Source organism: Meleagris gallopavo, chromosome 23, assembly GCF_905368555.1.
Source record: "Meleagris gallopavo chromosome 23, MGAL_WU_HG_1.1, whole genome shotgun sequence".
Lineage (NCBI taxonomy): Eukaryota > Metazoa > Chordata > Aves > Galliformes > Phasianidae > Meleagris > Meleagris gallopavo.
Window position 1 is genome coordinate 3777489 of NC_139426.1, and position 22039 is coordinate 3799527.

At 40.9% G+C, this 22039-nt stretch overlaps 1 protein-coding gene across 1 annotated transcript in view; it reads left to right on the forward strand.

Moving 5' to 3' along the window:
* PEX14 (peroxisomal biogenesis factor 14) overlaps positions 1-22039 on the forward strand; it is a 72909-nt gene that overhangs the window by 30194 nt on the left and 20676 nt on the right. The window contains exon 3 of the mRNA XM_085242351.1: positions 3181-3265. Within this exon, the coding sequence (XP_085098477.1) occupies positions 3181-3265 (85 nt within the window). The remainder of the gene's footprint in view (positions 1-3180; positions 3266-22039) is intronic.

Here is a 22039-nt window from a genome sequence, read left to right on the forward strand (position 1 = left end):
CTGTAGGATAAGACCTGCAGCGGGGTTCCGCCCACCGGCACCAGTCAGAACCCCATCTGTGAGCACCGCAGAGCAGCGCACATCTCTGCAATTCACTGCCTTCTGAACACCAGCTATGCTATTCAGTGAAACACGTAACCGATCCTCTAGATGAAACCAGTCTGCTGGCCAGGCTGTGCTGGCAGTCTGAGAATCACAGTAGTGATACAGTGCACATTATTTGGCAGTGTCCTAATGGCAGAAAAATTCGGAGAAGCGTTACAAACGCTACAGAAATAGTACAGAGCAGTGTTTGCAGCTGAGTCAGAGTGCTATTTGCTGCATGGTTTTTTCAGGGTTGCATCTTCTCCCTCCTTTTTCTGATTTTTTAGACTGTGGGCTGCTGTTGCCCTTTGTATGCAAAGAAAATGATCCATGGAAGGCTGGAAAGTTCCTGGGTGTGCATATTGAAAATACTGGCATTTTGACACGGCCAGGATTGGTTCTTGAGTTGCTCACGTATGGGAGATGAATGGGGGAAATGCAGAAGTTTCGGCTCAGCCTGCAGGAGGAAACGCAAACACAAATAGGAGAGTGCGGCCTTATCGGATGGAGGAGTTGGGGATTTTCTTTCTATAAAGTTTGTTATTGCCTGTAATTTTATGTTGTTTAAGATTAAACACTTTGTGAATAATGCAGGAAATGATGCAGGGAAGAGATAAACCAGAAGTTTATTTTGGAGGGAATTTTACTACTGAAATGTTTACATTTTTTTACTAGGCAAAAATAAGTTTTAATAAAGAGTTAGAATCAATAAAACGTTAAAAGGGTTGTGATTAAAATAGCACAATGAAAAATACCGTTCATTTCTTACAGGCTGTTTTGTGCTTAAAACCTGATAATTAAAGCTGAAAGCTCGCTGGCTTCCAGGTCTGCAGGCCCTTTTGTGCCTGCATCTCCTCGCTGAACGTGGGAGGGAGTGTTGAGGAGTTCCTGAAGAAACAAACAAGTAATTACTGTTAGGAGGAAAGTGGGTTTGATATGTTCGCCTATCTGTTGGTTTGCTCTTTTGGGCATCTTTCTTATTCAGCATGTTACCTGAAGGTTATTAGTTGGTGTGCTTTGTATTCCTGCATCCAGCACAGCAATATCGGCTGTGATTTGCCTGTCGCCTGCGTGCAGCCAGAGAGATCAAATACACGTCAGTGAAACCAAAATGTGCTTTATGGGGGGTGTTGTGCTGTAGTGTTTTATGGTTCAAAATCACTGAATGTAAACTTAAAAATAATGAAGGAAAATAAGAAAAGGGAAAGAATGAAAAATACCTCCTGCATTTTATCCCCCCAACTTCAAAGAGCACCGGGACTTTGTCAAATTCCCGTTAAAATAAATATGTCAATTTCATCTCTCTTCCAAATTCATTTATCATGCTTTTTTAAAAGGTGTTTTCTGCTTTACCTGATGTTTAAATTGGATTCTCTCGTTTATGCTGTTCTTTGCTGTATCCCCCATGTTTTTCTTAAATGAATTAGTAATGACAGCGTACTCCATCATACCCTCTCTACAGCCACTTTAAGGGAAGCCTGGTGATCTAAACCTTTTAACCTATTAAAGATGATTTTCCCCAATTGAATCAGACCCACCACAGGTGTAATAACTAATCATTTAAACTACACCTGCTATTATGTATTTTTAAGCCATTATGTGTGTTGGATAGATGATAATTCATGTTTATTGCATTGTCCAATGGATCCGTTTTGCCTACACTAGCCTGATTAATGTATTTAAAGAAATAAGAGATGCAATTTAAAAAAAAAAAAAAAAAAGAAACATTGATGGAATGCACTGAAGAGTACATTGAAAGTGCCATTAAACCCATCAGAACTTTGCTCTCTGACCAGAAATGCATATTCGAAGGGTTTGATTCAAACACAGAATGAAACTTAGTGATTTTAATAGTGATGCTATTTTTCATTCTTCTGCTGTGAAAATTTTTGAAAACCTTTTTGGAACAGAATTCTTGAAACTCTGTGAAGTTGAATTCTTCAGGACTTACCTAACATAGCGCTGACGTGTGCCACCATTTTAGGAGAAGGCATAGGGCGCTGTTTGGGGGGGAAAAAAGCTCTGGTCTTTGGAAATGCAGGGTTATTTTTAGCTAGAGTGGAAGGAATTCATCTCTTCCACCAGCTCACGTGGAAGGTCCATTGCCGAAGTGCCGTTAACTTCAGGCAAATTATTCTCCTTGATGCCACAGGCAGAACAGATGCCTTTGTACAGAGGTGAATTGAATCAGCTGTTTTCCACCAGTGCAGCAACATGTAATAACGTGTGTAATCATACAGGAGGGTATGTGGAAAATTGACCTCTGCCACATGAACAGAAAAAGGAAATACCTTCCACTGGCACTAAATCCTAATGCAAAAAACTGATGCTATTGTTGTTGATGCTGTTCAGTATTATCCCAGACTTCATCCTTTGTTTGGATAAGTGGTTTGTTTTAAGTGCTATGACACCTTAAAGAAGCACGTAGAGGAAGTCAGTCATTAGACAAAAATAATCTGTGATTTCTACCAGGGTGGAACATGAAGTAACCGCTCACCAAGCCATTTATGTCATGAAAAGTGACTTTATTTATTTATTTATTTTCTGTTGTTGTTGTGTGATCCAAAACATGGGAAGTTGCTTCTTTTCCAGTCATGATGAGCTAAGGTTTATTTATTGCTAGCAGTTCAATTGGAATGATGGCAGAAAAGGCCTGAATCTCTTAAAATCTGCAGGGAGCAGTCAGATAGAAAAGAAATGTTCTTCCTAGTAACAGTCTGTTGTTGCAGATCGCATGTAATGTTTGGAGGCTGCCATTAGCTATAGGAGCCAGACAAGATAAGGAGATCACTACAAATGACAGAAACCTCCAAGAATCTTAATGGAGACTTTTGTACAGGTTGAGCTGCTGAAAGAGCAATTCAAAAAGAAACTTCTAGGTTGAAATAGCATTACTGTTCTGATGAGAGTGAAGCCACAAACTGATGTTCATTGAACTATTTCTGAAAGTTGGATTGGTGTCAGCTCCAGACTCTCTCCATGTGTTAGATGCAGTGCCTTCCTTTGCAGTGCAGAATGCATAATGAGAAGTATGAATCTGACCATTCCTAACTTCAATCTTTTTCTCTCTTCTCTTTCTCCAACCCTCCTCATCAGATTGTGACAGCAGTGAAATTTTTACAGAATCCCCGAGTCCGCCAAAGTCCAATTGCAACCAGAAGAGCATTTCTGAAGAAGAAAGGTATGGACTCTTTACGTCTGTGGTCTACTGATAATGGGGGAGTTTGGCTTAGGGATAAAGCTAAGGAGTATTGCTATGGAATATTGGATGCTGAGGACTAAGTGGGTAGTCTGTCTGAGAAAAAGATGTGAAGTTTATAAAAAATACCACTCTCTTTTCTTCCACACTGACTAGAGCAATATTGGCTCCAGATGTGGAATTGTAAAATACAGAAGACACATTGGAAGTTCTCACGTTAACGATTATTGCATGTTTTCTGAGATGAGGATGGTTTGGAGTTGTGGATGAGTTGATCAGTTCTAGCCTTGGTGGCATTGGCTTTAGAATGACCAACTTTGAGGTGAAAAGGTCGAATGTTTCTGAAGAGAGCCAGGCAGAGGATGAAGGGCAGAGGACTTTGTGAAAGTAAACAAGGTCAGGGTAAGGTCGAGCTTGGGGTCAGCCTGGCTTTCAGGCTGAAATGGTAAACTGCTGGCTGGGTTTACTTGTTTTCTGTAGTAGAAACAGAATAGATCCTGACAAATTCTATGTTGTCTTAGACAGGTGGAACATACTTTTTCCATTGCCTACTTGAGAATTTATTTTACTTTCTGATTCTTCAAAAACTACCTTTTGTTTATTTTTTTCTTTATATTAAAGTGTTTTGTCAAGAGCTTACAGTGCATGTCAGGTGAAGTTCATTCCGTATAATGCTCCCTTCCATTTTATGCTACATTTCTAGGACCACATTGCTTAGATCTTTAATGTAAGATGCAGATAATTAGGGCAGTCTTACCTTGGAGTTAATTACATGCACTGTGGAACACTTAAAGCAGTTGCAACGATGCTCCAGACTTCAGAGGGGAGTGACCCATGTAAACACTGAAGATATGAGTGCTTCAGAGTACATCAAATTCTATAGCCAAGGATCTTGGGTTTTAACAAGTAGAGAAGCCTATGGAACACATGTTAACCTGCTTGAGGATATGAACTATTTATTGAGATGCCTGAGACCTGATATCATGAGATGGAGAGTTTAAGAATATGTTTTGCTCTGCTCATCTTGGACACCAAAGGACGTAGAAGGCCACGGCAGTTCTGTGTTTTAGCAATGTTGTCATGACAAGTAGTTCATGGGTACATCAGTTCTAATGTGGTCATCTCACTGCTTGTCCTACTGCCAGTTAGAGAGTGTTCCAGCCGCATGCTTAGGTAAGTTGCTTGCCCTGCCCTGCCATCAGGATGGCATTAAAATTTGGAGCCTGTTGGCCGCTGTGCTCCATGAGTTTTTCCTTGAAATATGTGGACCTACAGGGAGTAATTAATCATAAAAGCTTGGGGATTTCAACTCTATCATCGAAGCAATGAAGCACGGGAAAGCTGAGCCTAAAAGCTGTGCTGATTACCCGGGGTAACCTGATACAAAATCTATTGTTGCCGAGAGATCCTTAGCCCCCAGTATATCGTGCAATATTATAACTGCCTGATCTTCTCCTGTGCTGACAATGACCAGTTATTCCTCATTTTCTCTCTCAACACAGCTGGGTTAGAATTTCATTTGCAGAAGGTATTTAGAGCAATTTAGAGACAAATGTCTCTGGTGTTTGCTCTGCACTTCCCCACCGCAGGCTTCGCTGAACAGTTTTTAGTATCAGGAGCTCCATCTAATCTGTTTAATTTTAATAAATCCCTGACTGGGAGAAGAGGAAGGGTGGGGAGATGGAGGCAGAGAGAAACTGTGGCCCGACTAATACTTCTTATGAATTACTTGTCTAATAATTACTAAACAGCAGAAATGGTTTGGTATAGCTGTTTGTATGCTCCTGTTTGTTAATTAGCTCTCCTTCCCTTTGTGCTAATTATTTGTTTGAAAACTTAACAGTAGGAGGTGGGAAGGAGCAGGGTCCAGTCGTGCTTGTACCCAGCAGTCATTGGAAATATGGCCATATGGAATCTGAGCACTGAGCTTACAACGTGATCCCTGTCCAGTGCTCGAGAGCAAAGGGTTCCTGCTGTCATTGTATCTATGTGCTTTAGCACAGGGGGCAATTATTCCTGAAACTGTTGTGTTGTGGCTAAATCCAGTCTAGATAAATGAGAGATGACTTGGCTGTTCCTGCAGTCATTGTACTCCCAGTGACTATGCTTATCCCCATTCACAGAAAGTTGGACCATCTGCTAGAAAAGTCTTCACTGCCAGTCCAAAAAGCATTTTAGTACAGAACTCATTTAAGTTAAAAGAGCTTAAGTAAAAATAAATGTTGTAGGGAGTCATGCAGAGCATGCAGAGATGCCCCTCTGGCTTGGTCCAGACTTCTTCCAGCAGAACGTGCCACGTAAGAGAGAGCTTTGGCCTTTTTATGGCACTGGTTCTAGTTAAAAACTGGACCCTGTGTATGGGAATGCAGAGGGAGGCCATGTGCCCTGCCCTTGCAGCAGCCTCTTGCTATCCCTGCTTCAGCCTATGTGAACTACAGGAGTAGGGCTGGAGCATGAGCTGTGAGTGAGCTTTCAGGTCCTGCAGTCTTTTTGCCTAGGAAGTTTCCCTTCTGAGACTTGCAGAGATGGTTCTGCTTTGAATTATGATTTCTTTTTCTTTTTTTTTTTTTTTTTTTAACCTAAAAATTCCAATCAAATTTTACTTTATTTTAATAGTATGTAATATAGGAACTGAAGTTCTCAGTACGTTTCACCGGCTGCACTGGGTTTGGTTCCTTGTGAAACAGTAGTTGCAGCAGCTGAAAGTAGCCTGTCCTGGTTACTCATCACAGGTCAGGGGTTTGCTGAACTGCTCTCGGGAGGCTGGTCTGACTCTGCTGATGACAGTTGGGAGAGTGAGGGTGTCCTCGATTTGTAAAAAGGTCTTTCAAAAGTCAAATGAGATTTCTGTGTTGTCTTGAGTACTTTCAAACTCCCAAATACAGAGACATTAATGAGAAACATGAAGTTATTAGAATCATTTATCATTTTCTTTGAAGCTTACACTGGCATTTTGTGTAATTTATGACATTTCCTCCTTTTTATCATGAACTTCTTCAGATGAAGGGAAAAACAGCTGTTTCCCTTCAGAGTATCTGAAAGAAAAGAAAGAAAAAAGATGCTGTTTGTTTTTTGTCCAACTCGCTGATTCTGCTGATGACATGCCACAGAATCAGCGGCGCCTTGGGAATAATTAGACAACATGTGGGGCTTAAACCCTTGTGGAAATGTGTCTGTCATCTAACTGTTGTGCCTCAGATGTCCTGTATTGCTCAGCTACCCATCCACTAACTCATGTGGCTTGTTAATTTTGTGTACTCCAAATCTGTAACTTCTGGCAGGATAGTCAGGGTGGAAGTGCACAAAGCATGTGGAGGGCCTTTACTTGGGGTGCTGGTCTTGTGGGCCCGGGAGGGGAGTAACTGCTAGGTTGTAACTTCTTACATAGCCTCCAATTAAGCATTTTTTCCTTGGTTGCTGGCTCTGTTCATTTGTAAAATGAGCACAGCAATGCCTTCCTGGTGTGGGTTTGTGGCAAAAAGCACACAAGGAGCTCAGAAATGAGTTACAGGTGAGTGGAATTGCAGCGAGGAGAAGTAAATTTATCATTGTTGAGTTGAATTGGTTGGGAAGGAGTCCACTTGGAAGGCTGAGCAGTTTGGAGGAGACATGCTACCTGGTTTACTGTTGTTTATTCATATGTATATACAAAACCCTTGCTTGTCAAACTCTTGCTTGGTGGGATGTGCTGAAGGCTGCTGGGAGTGTTGCCCTTTTACTGGTGTGCTGTCTAGTAATCTGTTTCATTACTTGGGCAGATAGGAAAAGAATTACTGCACAACATTTTCATGTGGGCCTTGCAGTTTTTTGCAGTGCATCAGGGTCAGACTGTGGTGATTTCTGAAGAGATGAATAAATAATTCAACTGTACACGCCTCTTCCCAATGAGAGCTTGAAGATACCTGACTCCCTGGAAAGAAATGCTGTCAGCCCCAGAATATCCAGTAGAAAACCAAGTGAATTTTCTTCTTTCTGTAGTCTACATTCTTGGAAGTTGAACTTCTGTCTTTTCTTCTTTGCCAAAGAAACCAAAGTAGATCACCTTGAGGACCTGAGAGAAGGGGGCACAGCCTACTGCTGGAGGGCTTTAAAGGAAGTAAATTCTTCAGCACATTTCAATTTCACCCTCTTTTATTACTTTTCTTTTTTATAATTTAAGTCCATTTCACGAGGCAGTTTGCATGTCCTTGAATGGAATCTCGTTACCATGAAAGCTTTTTTAGCATTGATTTCATAACAGTCTTAATTTAATAGCGCCGTCATTACTGAGAAGCCCTGAGAGTGAGGCCCTGGCTTTCCAGGTCACTGACCTTTTAATTACAAACCTTGTTCTGATGGCCAGGTTATCGACTGGACGGCTCCCAGCTTCTGCCCCCAGTATGAAGATGAAAATAACTGCCTTTCCTCCCCCACTTCCAGAAAAGGGAGGAAAAGAAAAGTAACCTCTTGTGTTTCCAAAATTAATTTTCTCCTTCAGCTTTACTTTGTAATTAATTCTTTAACATGTCTTAGTGAAGCTCAAACAGTTTTTACAAAGCTTTTTCTACAGTGCAAGCTGATAGAGTCCAGTGACAATTCATGCAAAAAACTGTAGTTAGTAACCTGTGTTGTCAAGATACCTACTTGTACTTAGGATACCTAGTTGTAGCCATGGCCTTCCAAAGCTTATGCTTCCCTAGAAATACCGGTTTTAATACAAGAATGTGTGACTAGGCCGTAAGTGTAAAGTATTAAAGGAATGCTAGGTGACTTGTCCTTCTCTTCAAACATGCTGGCAGGATACGGATTTAAAAGACGATGAAGAAATGGAGTGAAGGCCTGACTTAACTGCACAACTGATTGTGTGAGTGAACACTTGTCCTGTTTTGTATGTGCAGGTAGGGCAGCTTGTCCTCTGGTTGACCGATGAGTGTTCTGTGCCTGGCTAGACGTCATCACTTGCACATGCAAACCTGCAAGTGAGAGCTGGAATTTTTTAAAAAATTGCGAGAATGTACTTAGTATATTTAAGCATCTAGAACAACCGACTTTGGCACAGAATGAGAGAAAAGCTACTTCGTTGGTAGAACCAGGGAGTATATGCTTTCTGATTATTAAAGGAGTTTGGAACAGGTGTTCAAGTGGCATAGATGAAGTCTAACAGCTTGTGCTAGACGTACAAAAATGATTGTACAGGTTAAAGGGAAGTCAAAGAGCATTCTGCATTTTCATAATGCTTTTCATTTAAGGATCCTGGAGCACGTTGTACCCATTAACCACTGAAACTTTGCAGCTATTTGCATCAAGCATATTTGATGATGTGTATTGGGTTATCTACATCTCACTGGGCTTTCTGGTGAAAAGCATCCATCTCTGGGTTTGACAGTCAGGACAGCAGCTGTCGAGTGTCACTACACTGTTTTTAGGGGAGGAAATGAAGAACGCTTTGTCTAAGTGATGTTGAATTTACTAAGATTCTTGAAAAGCACTATGAAATATATTATTACTACTAGTGTTTAGTCCTCTGTTTATGACTTTGGAAGACAGCTAATGTAATTTATATATTCTGCTTAAAGAAAAACGTGTCCTATACCTGATTGTGCTACCAGTTGGTTCTTTAGGTGCCACCCATGCAAGTTTTGGATTAGTATAGCTCTGCATAATTGGTTGTATCCTAAAGGATCTCATTAGAGACCCAGAGAATGAAGAGTGAAAGAATGATTGCTTTCAGTGATAACAAGCTCACAATGTTCCTATCTGAATAAGCGCTAGTGGTTATCACTTCTGTTTCTGGTACTTGACTGCCTGTCCAATGCTGGTAATGTTCAACATACAAGGAAGATTTCCACTGCTGGAGTCTCATGATCTGGAGGAATAAATGTGCTGATGATCTAAAAACTAGTGCCACAGTGGTGTATTTTGTATTAGTTGCCTTCTTTTTCCTTCCTGAAAAGTGATTGAGAATCTCTATCCATCAGATGTCCTGCCAATCTTCTGTGTGCATATCTGTCACCTGCTGTTCAGCACCAGCCTATTCATCTTGCTGCCTCTTTCCCCCCATCAGTTTTACTACTGCTCGTGTTATCCATACTTGTCATGAACTCTACAGATTTCCTTGGCTTGTGTGCCAAGAAGAGAGCTGCAACAAGAATGGTAACAAAATGGGATCAAGCGATCCACCTGAAGACATGAAGGTAGAGAATCAGATACACTGATTCTTTGGAGTCAGGGTTTTTGGAAGAAAATCTTTGTAATGGATAGAAAGCTATTACTATAATTCCTCAAGATTTGGAAGCAAGTTTGGAAGAAGAAGGTATTTAGTACATAACCATGTGGAGAAATTGATTCAGATCTCAACTTTGACTTGTCCCAGTCACTAGTGATTCAAAAGAGGGTGGAAAAACACCCGCTGCAAGTTTAGGCATAACTAGGAGTATGGCAGTGTGTACAAAGGAAGTCAGTCCTTTCTGTTTGCAACCTGATAGTGTTTAGAATAGCCAGATGATTAAGAAAAATGTGTGCATCTGTGTGTTGATAGAAACTCTACTTGCTTACAAATGAGTTTGTTATTTTAGAAGAACATTGTACTCAGTGTACGTTTCATTGTTTTGTAACAATTGTTTTTTCATGGCTCAATAGTATTTAGAAACAAGGTTGAACAATACATTTTGATTCCACTGTAAATTCTGAGTTTTGAAATGTTTTAATATTTAAATGGTGTTAGCATTTAAAATATCAGATTATCTAATGAAATACTATTGATCCATCAGATCAGTCTGTATGGCTTGAGCCTTTTATATTGTAGTCGATAATAAGAGATTGATATAATGAAATAATATGCATCATAATATTACAATTAAAATATTCAAAAAAATGTTTATTTGAATTGTAGTAATAAAATGGTTACTTCTCACTGGAACAGTTCGGGTTGCTTTGAAGGAACACTTTCTGTATGAAATGCTGTGCTGTCATGGGTTAATTAGCTCTACTTGGAACTAAGAAATTCGTCATAGAAATGCTTTTCACCAGCAGGAGAAGGCATCATCATTGCTATTGGATAGCTCCAACAAGCTTGTCATCTCACACTGTCCATGTGAACATGCTGGCTGTGACCTCTTTAGTATGCTGATGCGCAGGAGGGGAAGAAGTCTGGTTTGGGCCTGGTTGGAGGGCAAAGAAAAGTCAGGGAAAACTTGAGGCTACCAGTCTGCAGACTTTATTGCTTTAAAGAAGATTGTTTCAAAGGGCTTTGATTCAAGCTCTGCTATTCAATAGTAGAAACATGGAAATATTAGTGACTTTTTCTTTGGTTTCTTATGTGGAAGATTGAGGAGCTGCATTACAAGAGATACTCCTTTGATGATAATGGTGTTGTGAAGAAGCCATTCAGGGAGACTCTCAAATTCCATGTCCTGTAAGTGCACATTTGTGAGCTCTGTAACAAAGGCTGGAAGTCGCATTAGTGGTAACATCCTCTCTCTTTCACTTCAGGTTCAACCTACGGTGATCTTGAACCATTTAGGTATACGCTGCGCAGAACAAGAGAGGTGATTCATTTAGATTACATTAGATAAACAGTGTGCTACATCTCCTGTTTCTCTTGGGCCATGAAAATTCCAGTGTAGAGTCCAGAATCACCTTTGATGTGATTTTGTAGCTTGAAAATTATTGATAAATTGGAACAGACTGTTTTGGTTCATGGGAAATTGCATACGCTCTAAAATATCAGTTGTAGGCTTAATTTTAAAAAAATAATTAGAATGTCATGGGTTTAATAGTGTCTCTCCACTTGGCGATCTGACAGTAACTGCGTAATGTAAAAGAGCTGTTAAAAATGGCTTTGCAAAATTAACTTCTATTGCTCCATGAGTGTGTTTTGAGTCATATTTGTCTTGTTTACTGTCAAAATAATATTTCCATTCCTGGTAGCATTTCAAAACCAATATGATTACAGCAGAGTGGGTTGAGGTCTGTTCTGGAAGATGATGCAAAAGTAGTCAGCGGTATTCTGAGTCCTGAAATAGTTAGCCTTAGTAGTGGGCAAAAAGGACCCAGTTCCTGAGTCCAACTTGTAAATTAACACATCCTTTATCATGTTCTTAAGTGAAAATAAATACAGATTGCCAAAAGAAAAGCACCTTTGTAGTTGCAGTCTAAAAGCAGACATGGAAGATCTGAGGATAGACGACATACTTGGCTTTGGGCAAGATGCTTGTTCTCAGCTTGCCCACCTGTGAAATGGAGTTAATTACCACTTTTGTATCAGTGGCAGTTAGATATGTTTTAACTATGTTAATAAACTGCTTTTATACGCTTGTTTTGGAATTGTTGATGCTGTAGTGTGTTTTGTGATTGTTGAAGCTGCTTGCTGCAGTAAGAGCCACTCTTTACAGAGAATTTACTTCCATCAGGTTTGTATGGGAGGGGAGAGCTGCAAACTTGAGAATGTCAGGATGTCAAGGCTTGGGCACATTGCGTGCAATCCTAATCCAGCCCTGCAGCTTTGACCTTTGAAGCAAGCTTCACCTTGAGACAGATGAAGAAATCTAGTTTTTGTTTGTATAAAAATATTTTTGCTACAGAGGGAATTTGCTCTCTGTGGTCATTCAGCCCAGGGCTTCCCCACAGTCTTCCTGGAGCAAATAAAGGAATTCAGTTCCTGATCTGCTCTGTGAATGAACCTGGTATCGTAAGTCTAAAGAGACAGCCTTCTCTCTTGGGGCTAAAACAAGGAGTGGAGTGTAATTAGGTTAATCTGTGTTGCTCTTCTGCTGAAATCCATCTCAGACCTAATGATACTTTCCTGCTAGGAAAGATAAAAGAAGTTCGTGCATGAGATAATTCTGTAGGATCTCTTAGACAACATCTCTGCTGTGTTTAAAACACTAGGTCTTGGATGCACACAGACATGAAATCCTATTATTTACTTTTCTGCTACACACTGTTCCCTCTTAATTCTCATTTGGAAAGCAATCATTCTTTTCTTAGCTAAAAGTAGAATTTAGTCTTTGCTTCATTCTTTCCTATCCTTTCTGATGAGTCCAGGCGAGACTACGCTCCCCTAGGAGGAGAGCAGAGAATTCATTCTCAATGAAATCTGAGGCTCTCTTAAGTAAAAGCTGTTGACTTTGTCATTCTGTGCAAATGTGCATTGCTTTTAGCAAGACAATAAAGGGTAAATGGGGTGATCTCTGCTCCTGTGGAGAGGTCGGGTGGTTACATTACACAATCTTCTAGAGCATCTTGCAGCAAATACATGGGTTATATTAAAAGTTGCAATCATATCATTTTTTAAAAGTAAATTGCTGACCTTATGCAGTGGAATCAGCTTTATTGAATTTCGCCAAAAATGCGTTTATAATCCCCTCCCTGCCCCCGCATACACATGATATTCATGTCCTTGCTGCCCATGTGGAAATGTCCTCTTTTTATGGTGATAAAATTAAATTTGTCTTTGTCTCTGCCTTGCCTCACCTTTTAAGATTCCATTCTTAAGAGACACCGGTGGATATCTGTACCAGGGAATGAAGATGGGCAATATCCCTGCATGGGTGGCTGGCTGATCGTGAGCCAGCTGCCACGGAACAAATAAATAAGCTTTTCACATTTAGAGGACAAATAAAGTTGAGAACAGGTGTAATATGGGTATTTTTCTACCCATAGTATGGCCTTAGCATAGATAAGGATTTATTTTTACTTGGAATTAGTTATGCTTTGCTTCTAGATTATTTTTCTAACTGCCATGCAATACAAAATGTAAAATCCACATGTAGTTGTACTGCACAGGTAATGTATGTTGTGTCTTCCTCACCATAAAGCTGTCTATAGTCCGTGGCCGCCTGCAACCCCCTCCCTGAAATCACCGAGGAGAAAACAAAACAAGTGTTTTGCAGCACGCTCAAGAATTTAACAAATATGTCTTTCATATTTGTATACCACTGTGCAAATTCAAAGTACTCTACAAATATTAACTGACAAATCCATCCAGCTTTTGTGGAATGGCAAGATGATAAGATGCATTTCATGTTCTTCTGTTTACGTTTGCTCTTCTTGGTTAGACCTTTACAATTTGCAACCTCCAAACTTTGGTGGGAAGCAAAGGAAGTACCATCACCATGCTGGATGGGGAAACTGATTCAGAGGTGTTAGGAACAGTTAGATGTGAGGTAATCCTGACTGCCATACTGTGTGACACTCTGTGAGGTACTGATGCTTTCGGCATTCTCAGTAGAGTTACTCAGGGCACTGTAGTGTTTATCCTCAGCTGCTTTGGGGGCAGGGGTTGAGTTAGTTGGGTTCAACAAAGCTGACCCAAACCACCCAAGTAAATGGAGGCAGCCTGGCCTCTGTGGTGCTTGCATGCATCCCTTCCTGCAACAGCTCCCAGCCTGAATTCCTTTGTATGGAGCGTTTAAAAGATGAGTTGCTCAGAGAAGAATATCAGAATATCATTGCTCCCAAACCTCAAGGAAGCAGGAGGATGCAGCTGTTAAACTCAGAAATACAAAATGCATGTTTAAAAGATGATTCTGTGTGTGTTTAAAAAAGAGAGCGAGAGAGAATTCAAGGGAACCAAAAAATAGCAGCTTCCATTACTGTAATTAAATGGCAGCATTTAACCTATCAGGTCGTTGCGTGTATGTGAGAGACGAGCAGGGAGCTGCATCTGAAATGATCACCGTCTTCCTTGGGGGATAGAGTAGTTAAATAATTTGTTTGTGAGGTGTGAGCTTAGTGTCGGGTAAAGTGTGTGTGTGTGTGTGTGTGTGTGTGTGTGTGTGTGTGTCCGTGCATCCCAGGAGCTGGGGCTGCCTGCATGTGCACTGCAGGTACCCCAAAGTGGAATTTAGTAGCGCGGCCTGCAAGCTGCTCCTGCCCGGTTGGCAGGGCATCCACAGAGTCAGGGCCTCCCCGCTCCCAAGTATTGCATCAGAAAAGCAGAGCTCATTCCATAGGAGGCCACCTGAGACAGATGAGATTGACACTAAAAGAAAACCTAAAAGGAGGAAATCGCAGTCCTTTTGATGAACTTCATCTACTGTGCTGCTGCAGTGGGTGATGAGCAGTTCTTCCTGGTGGGCCTGGCACAGGGGAGCACGGGGCTCCCAGCTTAAGGCCGCTCTGAGCCCTGCCCCTCACAATGTCCCAGGGCAGCTCTGCCCCTCATCCATTTCTATCTCTGAGGTGATTCCTTTGCTTAGGGGCAATTTCCTGCCTCTGGAACTCCAGCATCTTCACTCACACACATGAGCTGATAGCAGTTGCAAGCTTCTTGCTGATCCGGCTGCCTCACCTACTGATCTGGCTTGCTTGATGTTACAGCTACGTGCCTGTACATGTTTCTTAATATTCCCTCCATGTTCTCTGTGAGTTCCTGTGTAGCCACTCCTGTTCTAACTCCTGGGCCGGAACTTGTTGAGGCACTGGAGGACAGCAGTCTTCAAGAAATGCAGTTTGGGATTCCCATTTTGAACATTCAGCTCCCACAACTGGATTTTGAGGGCAGTGCTTGCTCAAAGGCAAAGAAACATCTGTATTTTAGCACCTAGTGAAAGCACAGCACGGATTTGTTAAAATCCTAAAGTGTTACTGAAGATGATCTACAAGCACACAAAAAAAAAGAAAAAGAAATAAAGGCTAAACTTCTTACTTGAATAAATTAGTCGTTGCAAATGCTTTACCTTGGCTCAAGTGCATATATTGTGTGTACAGGTTCTTGGAACCATCAGCTATGCTTTGTACCCGATAATTGTCACGTCAGTCTCAAATGTTCTACAAAGGATTTTGTGTAACATCGTTCCTGTTTTACAGATGTAGAAACTGAGGCAGATGGAGGTTAAGTGACCTATGCAAGGTCAATAGCAAGGCTGGGAATAGAACCCAAATGTGTAGAGGCTTTTTATTATACTAATAAGGAAACTCTGGAGGTGTGTTTGGCATGGTAATCGGAACCCCAGAGAACCAGAAGCAGTTAGGATGTTCTCTGCATGTCCTGAGGGAGCAATGATGAAACTCCTGTTGTACCTTACCACTCCAGTTCTCCGTGTGTGGTCACCAGAGTTTTTCCACCGCTTACCCTCGTTATTTTTAGTACTGTTAGCAGTAGTCGTCCTCTGGGCGTTTTATCCAGACTCCTTTAATTTTCTCTAGAGTTGCTGAAGGAACATAGGGAGAAAAAAATAGCGATAAACAATCCAAAAGATGAAAAATGATCTTCTGAAGCCATTCTGCTGTTTTGTTGACTTGTCCCCTAATGTTTTTTGTCTTCGCTCGTCTTTTATCCTGAAGGTCCCTGCCTGAATGTGTAATCTTGATTTCTTGAAAGTTCACTTGCTATTGTTTCTTTCTTCTCCACCCAAGGTTAACATCCTGTGTGGTGACATAGATGGTTGTTGTCCAAATGGATGCAATGTAACCAACAAAATTGTGCAGGGTGGGTGGAGGAATATTTATACAGTTGTGTTAAAAATTACAAAGTAGGTTTGCCTTTTAAACAGAAGGTATTTCAACGCTTATTGGCAGCATCAGCCTTTAATTTTACAGGTGGCTAGCTTTGTAGTAGTATTCAGCAAACAATATTTTAATGGCATGTAAAAAATTTCTCTAAAACAAAAGAAAGAAGAACAAGGATGATTTATAATCTGTAATGAATACTTGCTGACGTGTCTTTTTAAATAGTGTATGGGTGTCTCTGTCTTTCTTGGGGAAACGTAAACTGGATTTACCTGAAATGTTTGTGCCATAATAATCAAATATATAGTACTTAGATGTGTTTTTCTTCATAGAGCTTATCTCCTCCGTGCTGTGATGTTTGACTCCTAGGCGTCTGACATTGATTCTGCTTCATAGGAACTGGGTTGGAGGAACAAAGTCACTTTGTAAAGTCGGGAGAAAGTATGTCAGAAAAAGTGCTCAGATTTCTGTGTTCATGGCTGCTTACTCTGTGTTCCTTTCTCTACATTTCCATGTATTATCCCATTCCTGCTTGCAAAGATTTTCCAGTTTTCTTAGACATCCAGCTGTTCTCATTGCTCCCTGTAGCAGTGCTTTGGGAGGACAGGGTAGCACTGCTGTCCTGTGTACTCCGTGTTCCCGTCCTGTGCATTCTTCAGGAGCTAGAAGTTCATTAAGCGTATATTTTATGTGATTTTTCATGTGATGTTGAGATGAATGGGCTTGTTGTTTTCTTTCTCTTGCTCTTTACTTTGCAGGTAGCCTTTGTCTGCAGAGGGTACTCGGATGGCATTGTCTAATGTGCAGATGTTCTTCCTGCTGTGTAATTCCAGAATAAATACAGAACCAGGGATGGTGCATTAGAATGACTTTCTCATTCTTGTATACAAAATTAAGTCATCCTTCAGATATCCTGACAAATCTGGTTAAAGAATTGCTTAGGATGGCTTGAAGTTACTTTTCTTTTACACAGTTCCTTTCTTTTGAACTCAGAGTTGGGGAAAAAAAAAAGGAGTCTGGTTCTAGAATTTCACACCAGCCTGTTCCAGTAATAACAAATCAGCAGTGGCTTCTGGTCAGGAGTTATTCCACATTAGAGCCAGTTTGCTCGGTCAGATCTGCTCGGTCCTGGGCTGTATTTGGCTCATTCTCCTGGCTGGCCTGCTTCTTTTCTGCTGTGGTTATAGCAGATGTGTTGGGCTGCAGCTGCCTGTCTGACTGCAGATCCTCCACAGTGACTCCTTCTACTTCACTGCCAGAATTCTCGTGTTGTGCAAGTTCAGGTTGTTTCCTTTGAGGTGGAAATGCAGTGTAAAATTAGAGTTCTGAAGGCAGAAAACCGAACCTCTTAAATTGCCAATTTTACCTCACCTGAATTTAGGACAACCTTTGTCTTTTTCTTTAAAAGACCCTAAAGATGTCATCACAGATCAAAGAGTAGCCAAAGGCCGATCATTTTGTTGCTATTGCTCAACAAGCTGTTTAACAAAATATTTTTCTTACACATTAAGTGAAAGTATATGAAACACAAATGTTCTCTGAGATAGCTATTTTTAAAATCTGTGGTAACAAAGTCAAGCTATTAAATTTTTGAAGTTATATGCAGTGTTCCAAACAGCTTTGCCCTTGGAAATGAACCTGTAGAAAAATTTAGTATCTTTTCACATTCATAGAATGTTTTTTATTGTATTTTTCACTGTAATAAAGACAAAATTTCATAGACCTGCTGTAGATTGCGGGTAAGTTGCTTCCTTTATGCATACCCTCCTATATTTCACCCCTGCTAGTCTCTCATTCACATAGACTGGTGAGTGTTCGGGGCCTGGCTACCTTCTGGCACAGTGAGTGCCTTCTGGGGCATTAAGGAGTGCTGTGATCCTGGTAATGAAGATCAGAACTGTCACCATGAGACTTGTTTCTCTGTAGGAATAACAGCAAGCATTAGCAGATCACAGGTTGGAGTATGCTTGGAAACTTATGCATTTGGGGTATCTGATGTTTGTTTTCTCTGAATGCATAGCTTTATTTCTAGGGAGGTTGTCAGCGGTGGTAGCAAATTATGGCAGCACTATGGTTTCTGGAGTAGCATCTTTCATTATCTGGATATTCTGCCCTCTGCAGTCTTCTTCTAAACTAATGATAGAGCCTTGGTTATGTTCCATTCCTGATAAATTACCTGATAAATTGGCATCTTGGCATAGTCTTCAAAGCCTTCAAACCCAAGGAATAAATTCATTTGAAATAACTTAAAATATGCAGGGGTTTTTGTTCCCCAAGGTAGTATTCTTACATCAGGTGCTGGCTGAATGGGATGTCCTGCATTCCAGTCTTACAGCATTGGCTTCCAGCTCAGCCACATGTTGCCTCTTCATCACTGTATGTCACAGGCAGGTGCTGATATATTCCACCAGTGTCCACTTGAAAGAGATTTTCTAACAGATACTGTTCTTCTTGCGTGTGATAGCAGAAAGGAAAGCGACCTGAGGATGATGACAAAAGGAAATCCCTCCTTGCTGATCATGGTATTCTTAGAATGCCTCTGTAATACAGACGGTGCTTCAGGAAGAGCTCCCCAAGACTGAAGTCTCACTGTATTTCTGCGTAGCCCAGTTGCACAGGAACGTAGCTGGGCTTTGTAAGGAAGCTTCTGGTACTGCACTTCAGGTTTCTGAGGCATGTTCTGTTTGATTTAGAGTCATGTTGCTGGCTGCCCTTTTTGTACTTTGAACTTTGTGTGAAGCAAAAATTGTGCCTGCTGAATTATGTGGGCTGCTAGCTGAAGATTTGCTGTAGATTAATTCAAAAATGAGGCGTCCAAATCCTGTTAAGGCTGTGATAATAACTGCACCTATTAGGACTTCTGCATTTCAGATCCTGGGTGTTGTTCCTCCTACTCTCCTCCTGGTGCTTCAGTCCCTGAAATACATAGCGTAGTATTGGGAACTTTCACTTGAGGTATCCCTTTTTTTTTTCCTGTGTGGAGCAGAGATACCATACTTCATATGAGCAAGGAGCTTTCTTTGCTTAGAAGAGGAAGTCCTGACCTCTCTTAGTGCAAGTGGAGCCGTATCTTCCCTGCCTTGAAACTAGCAGGGAAATACATTTTGTGCTGGTGTATAATGCTGTGATTTATGCTATGATATACTTAGTGATATCACAATGTCCTTTTGCCTTTGTGTTTGATTTTTTTTTCCTCTTAATGAATTTCAGTGGCAGCGTTGTCAGTGAACAGAGGTATTTACCCCAAATGCCCGTAGGACAGTGAGGCATTTTCTCTGCTGCCTTGGAGGAGACCTGGGCATTCTTTTCATTTTCCTATTAATCTTATTGCAAGTTTGTGTGTTTTTTTTTCTACACCTTTCCTCCTCCATTGGAAATAGTATTAACTAGGGAGATATCTTTAAATAGGAAACGACTGGAAGGAAGCACGTTTCTCTCTTGTCTGAATGCACAAACATGTTACACGCAAACATGGACGAGTGATCAGAAGCAACTTTTTCATTGTCTATTTTGAACTTCCCTTATATAGAAAAAGAAGAGAAAAAGTTGTAGTACTTGTTTGAGTTTTTTCCATTCCAAAACATGCCACGCAAGTAGGTTGCCCTTTCTTATTCAGAGTGAAAATACTTTGATCCAGTTTTCTGAAGACAATACTCATTTCATGAGAATATTTAATCAGTAGAAAATAGGGAGGATTTAGTTTGTTTGTTTAGTATTTAACCAAGTGAATAAGGCAGATTAGGGGAGGGGGGGGGACTGGACCCATAAACAAGGTGATATATAATATTTTTTTTCGTTCTCCTTTTAAATAAATACCGATCAGCTTTATGTTCGGAGACAATAGGAGCCGTTGGCTTAAATTTGCAGTTTACTGTATTTATGGCTGTAATATCAAGGTGCTGCCGTCGTAATTTCATGCCCCAATGAGAAGAGCAAGGTCGAAGCAAATGCTTCCATCGGCATCTGCTAACACACTAACTCATAAACAAGGCCCGGCTGGATCAGGTGGCACGGAATAATACAGGCTAATGAAATACAGCACAGCTTTCCATTACTGTTAGTTTTTACAGTGTCGTCATTACGTGTAATTTATGTTTAAAAAATTCAATTTTATACAAGGCTCTGGGAAATAGGGGTCTGCAGGTCACCCGACGACTTTTAACTGCTCTGAGAGTCCTTATTGCACTCCACTGTTCCAACAAAAATGTTAATAATAAATAAAAAAATTCCTCTTTTTCTTTTTCTCTGGTTTGCATATCTTGCTCTGTCCTTTTAATTACAAGTGGCCTAAGGAGAGTTCGGGGCTCTGGCTGGTGTCGGGAGTTATCCTCTTTACTGATGCTCCCAGAGGGGGGTTACTATCTGCTTGCTTTTCTTTCCTCTATCAATCACCTAGGGTCCTGTAAATGGAGTAAACACAGCTGAGGAGAGGGAGATACTTAACAACCTCTCTCCCAAACCCTCACCCTCTGACATTGCCCTCCTCTCCTCCATTACACTTCATTTTATTATAGACTCCAAAAAGCCTGGTCAGGAAGAGAAACTGCTGCCAGGTTTATTTATTTATTTATATTTGTAATGCCAACGGACTTTTTGGTTTTAACCTCTTCCTCCCTGCTTGGCTGGCTTGAATTCTTAGCACTGCATTGTCAGACAGGTTTTCCTTCTTTACAGTGTTACTGTGTTACTGAGCTCTGAGCACTTTTATCAGTTCTAAATAGAAGTATATCATGTTTCTTAAAGATTGGAAGTGCATAATTAGCAGTCTCCTGGATGAATTAAGCAGTAAGGATTCAAAGCCCTTTCAGTAACTTCTGAAATGGTTTTTATTGTTTGCATTTTTCTGCCAAATAATTGAGACCACTGATTTTCACTTTGATGTTTGGGTGTCTTTCCACAATATTTCAGTTGGAAGTGCAGCAATAGGATGTTTACATTCAAATAGAGGGTTGTAGCGTAAACGCAGGGTAAGGAAAAGAAATCAGTGATGTTTCTGAGACCTCAGGTTATGTTCCAATGTCAGGTTGGGTTTGGTCTCATGAAAGCCCCATGAACGATAGTGGAAGAGAACAGATTGGGAGAGTGTGCCTTTTGACTTCTAGAAATGTGTTGAACTAAGCACAGGATGGACCACAGCACAAACAGAGTCACACAGCACTGCATGTAGCCGACTGAACAGGTGGAATCATTAGTCTGGATCAGATCCCAGAAGGTTTTTATGATGATTCTTTTAAAATGTGTCCATGTTCTTTCTGAGCAGGGTTGACACAGTGGCTTCCAGGAACAGGAGTGTAATGCATTTTCGAGATGTCTGCAGTAGGTCTTCCTTTCAGTCACGTGCTCCCGTGCACAAGCTTGGTGTGGTCGTGTAGTTTACTGTCACTAAACAAGTTGTCCAGATCTATTTTGTTTTCTTCTGACTAGAAAGTGTGTGCACATGTAGGGCAAAAAAACAGGAAACCCACTTTGCTTGTCTCTGAAGAAGGGGAGGTGTGATGATGGCTCCAGGGCGGTCTGCCAGAGAGGTAATAAAGGTGGAAAAACACAAAAGACACTTAATTCTTTCCACCAGAATATTTTCTGTCTTCCTAACCAGAATTTTTATCCATGCAACGAATGCTGCCTTTGGCTTGGGAAAATCTGACGTGAATTACTGGATTGAGCAAAGCAAGGAAGAATAGGAGAAAAGAGATAAAGGCTCAGTGGATGGGAAAGGAAGAAAGGGTTGTCACTGATGTGTCAGAGAAGATGAAAAACCTTAACAGTTCATCTAGTTAAGCTCATGCAAGGGTTTTGCATTGCAGTTAAATGGTGCTGTGTTTTGTCCAGAAAATGGAGAGGGATGGATTTATATTTATTGGGCTCACATCTCCTGAATTTTAGTTTCTGACTGTGCCAGAGGTCTGGTTCTGCCCTTGGAGCACCTCTCATATCTGTATGTCTCACTTCCTCATCTGCGGAGTGTGCCTAACAGTACTCCTCTACTTGAGAGTGATTATGAGAGGAAAAACATTTTAATGTACACAAGGTCCTTAAATTAACTAGCAGTGGATATTATAAAAGGACAGAAGTTCTTGGGCAGAGGGGCTTTTTGTGCAATACCAAAGGTGGATGTTTTGACAACCCATTTTATTCTCTAGTTCTGTGTTTGACTACAATTTACAGAGGCTGAGTGATCCCTAAAACAGAGCGGCAGCAGTGGCAATCACAAAGGAGGGTCAGCGAGGACCTTGGAATGCAAAACAGTCGTGGGCGCTGGATAATTCAAATCAACACTCTGAAGCTTGGAAAGGAAATTTTAAGGCTTTGTGAAAATTATGACTA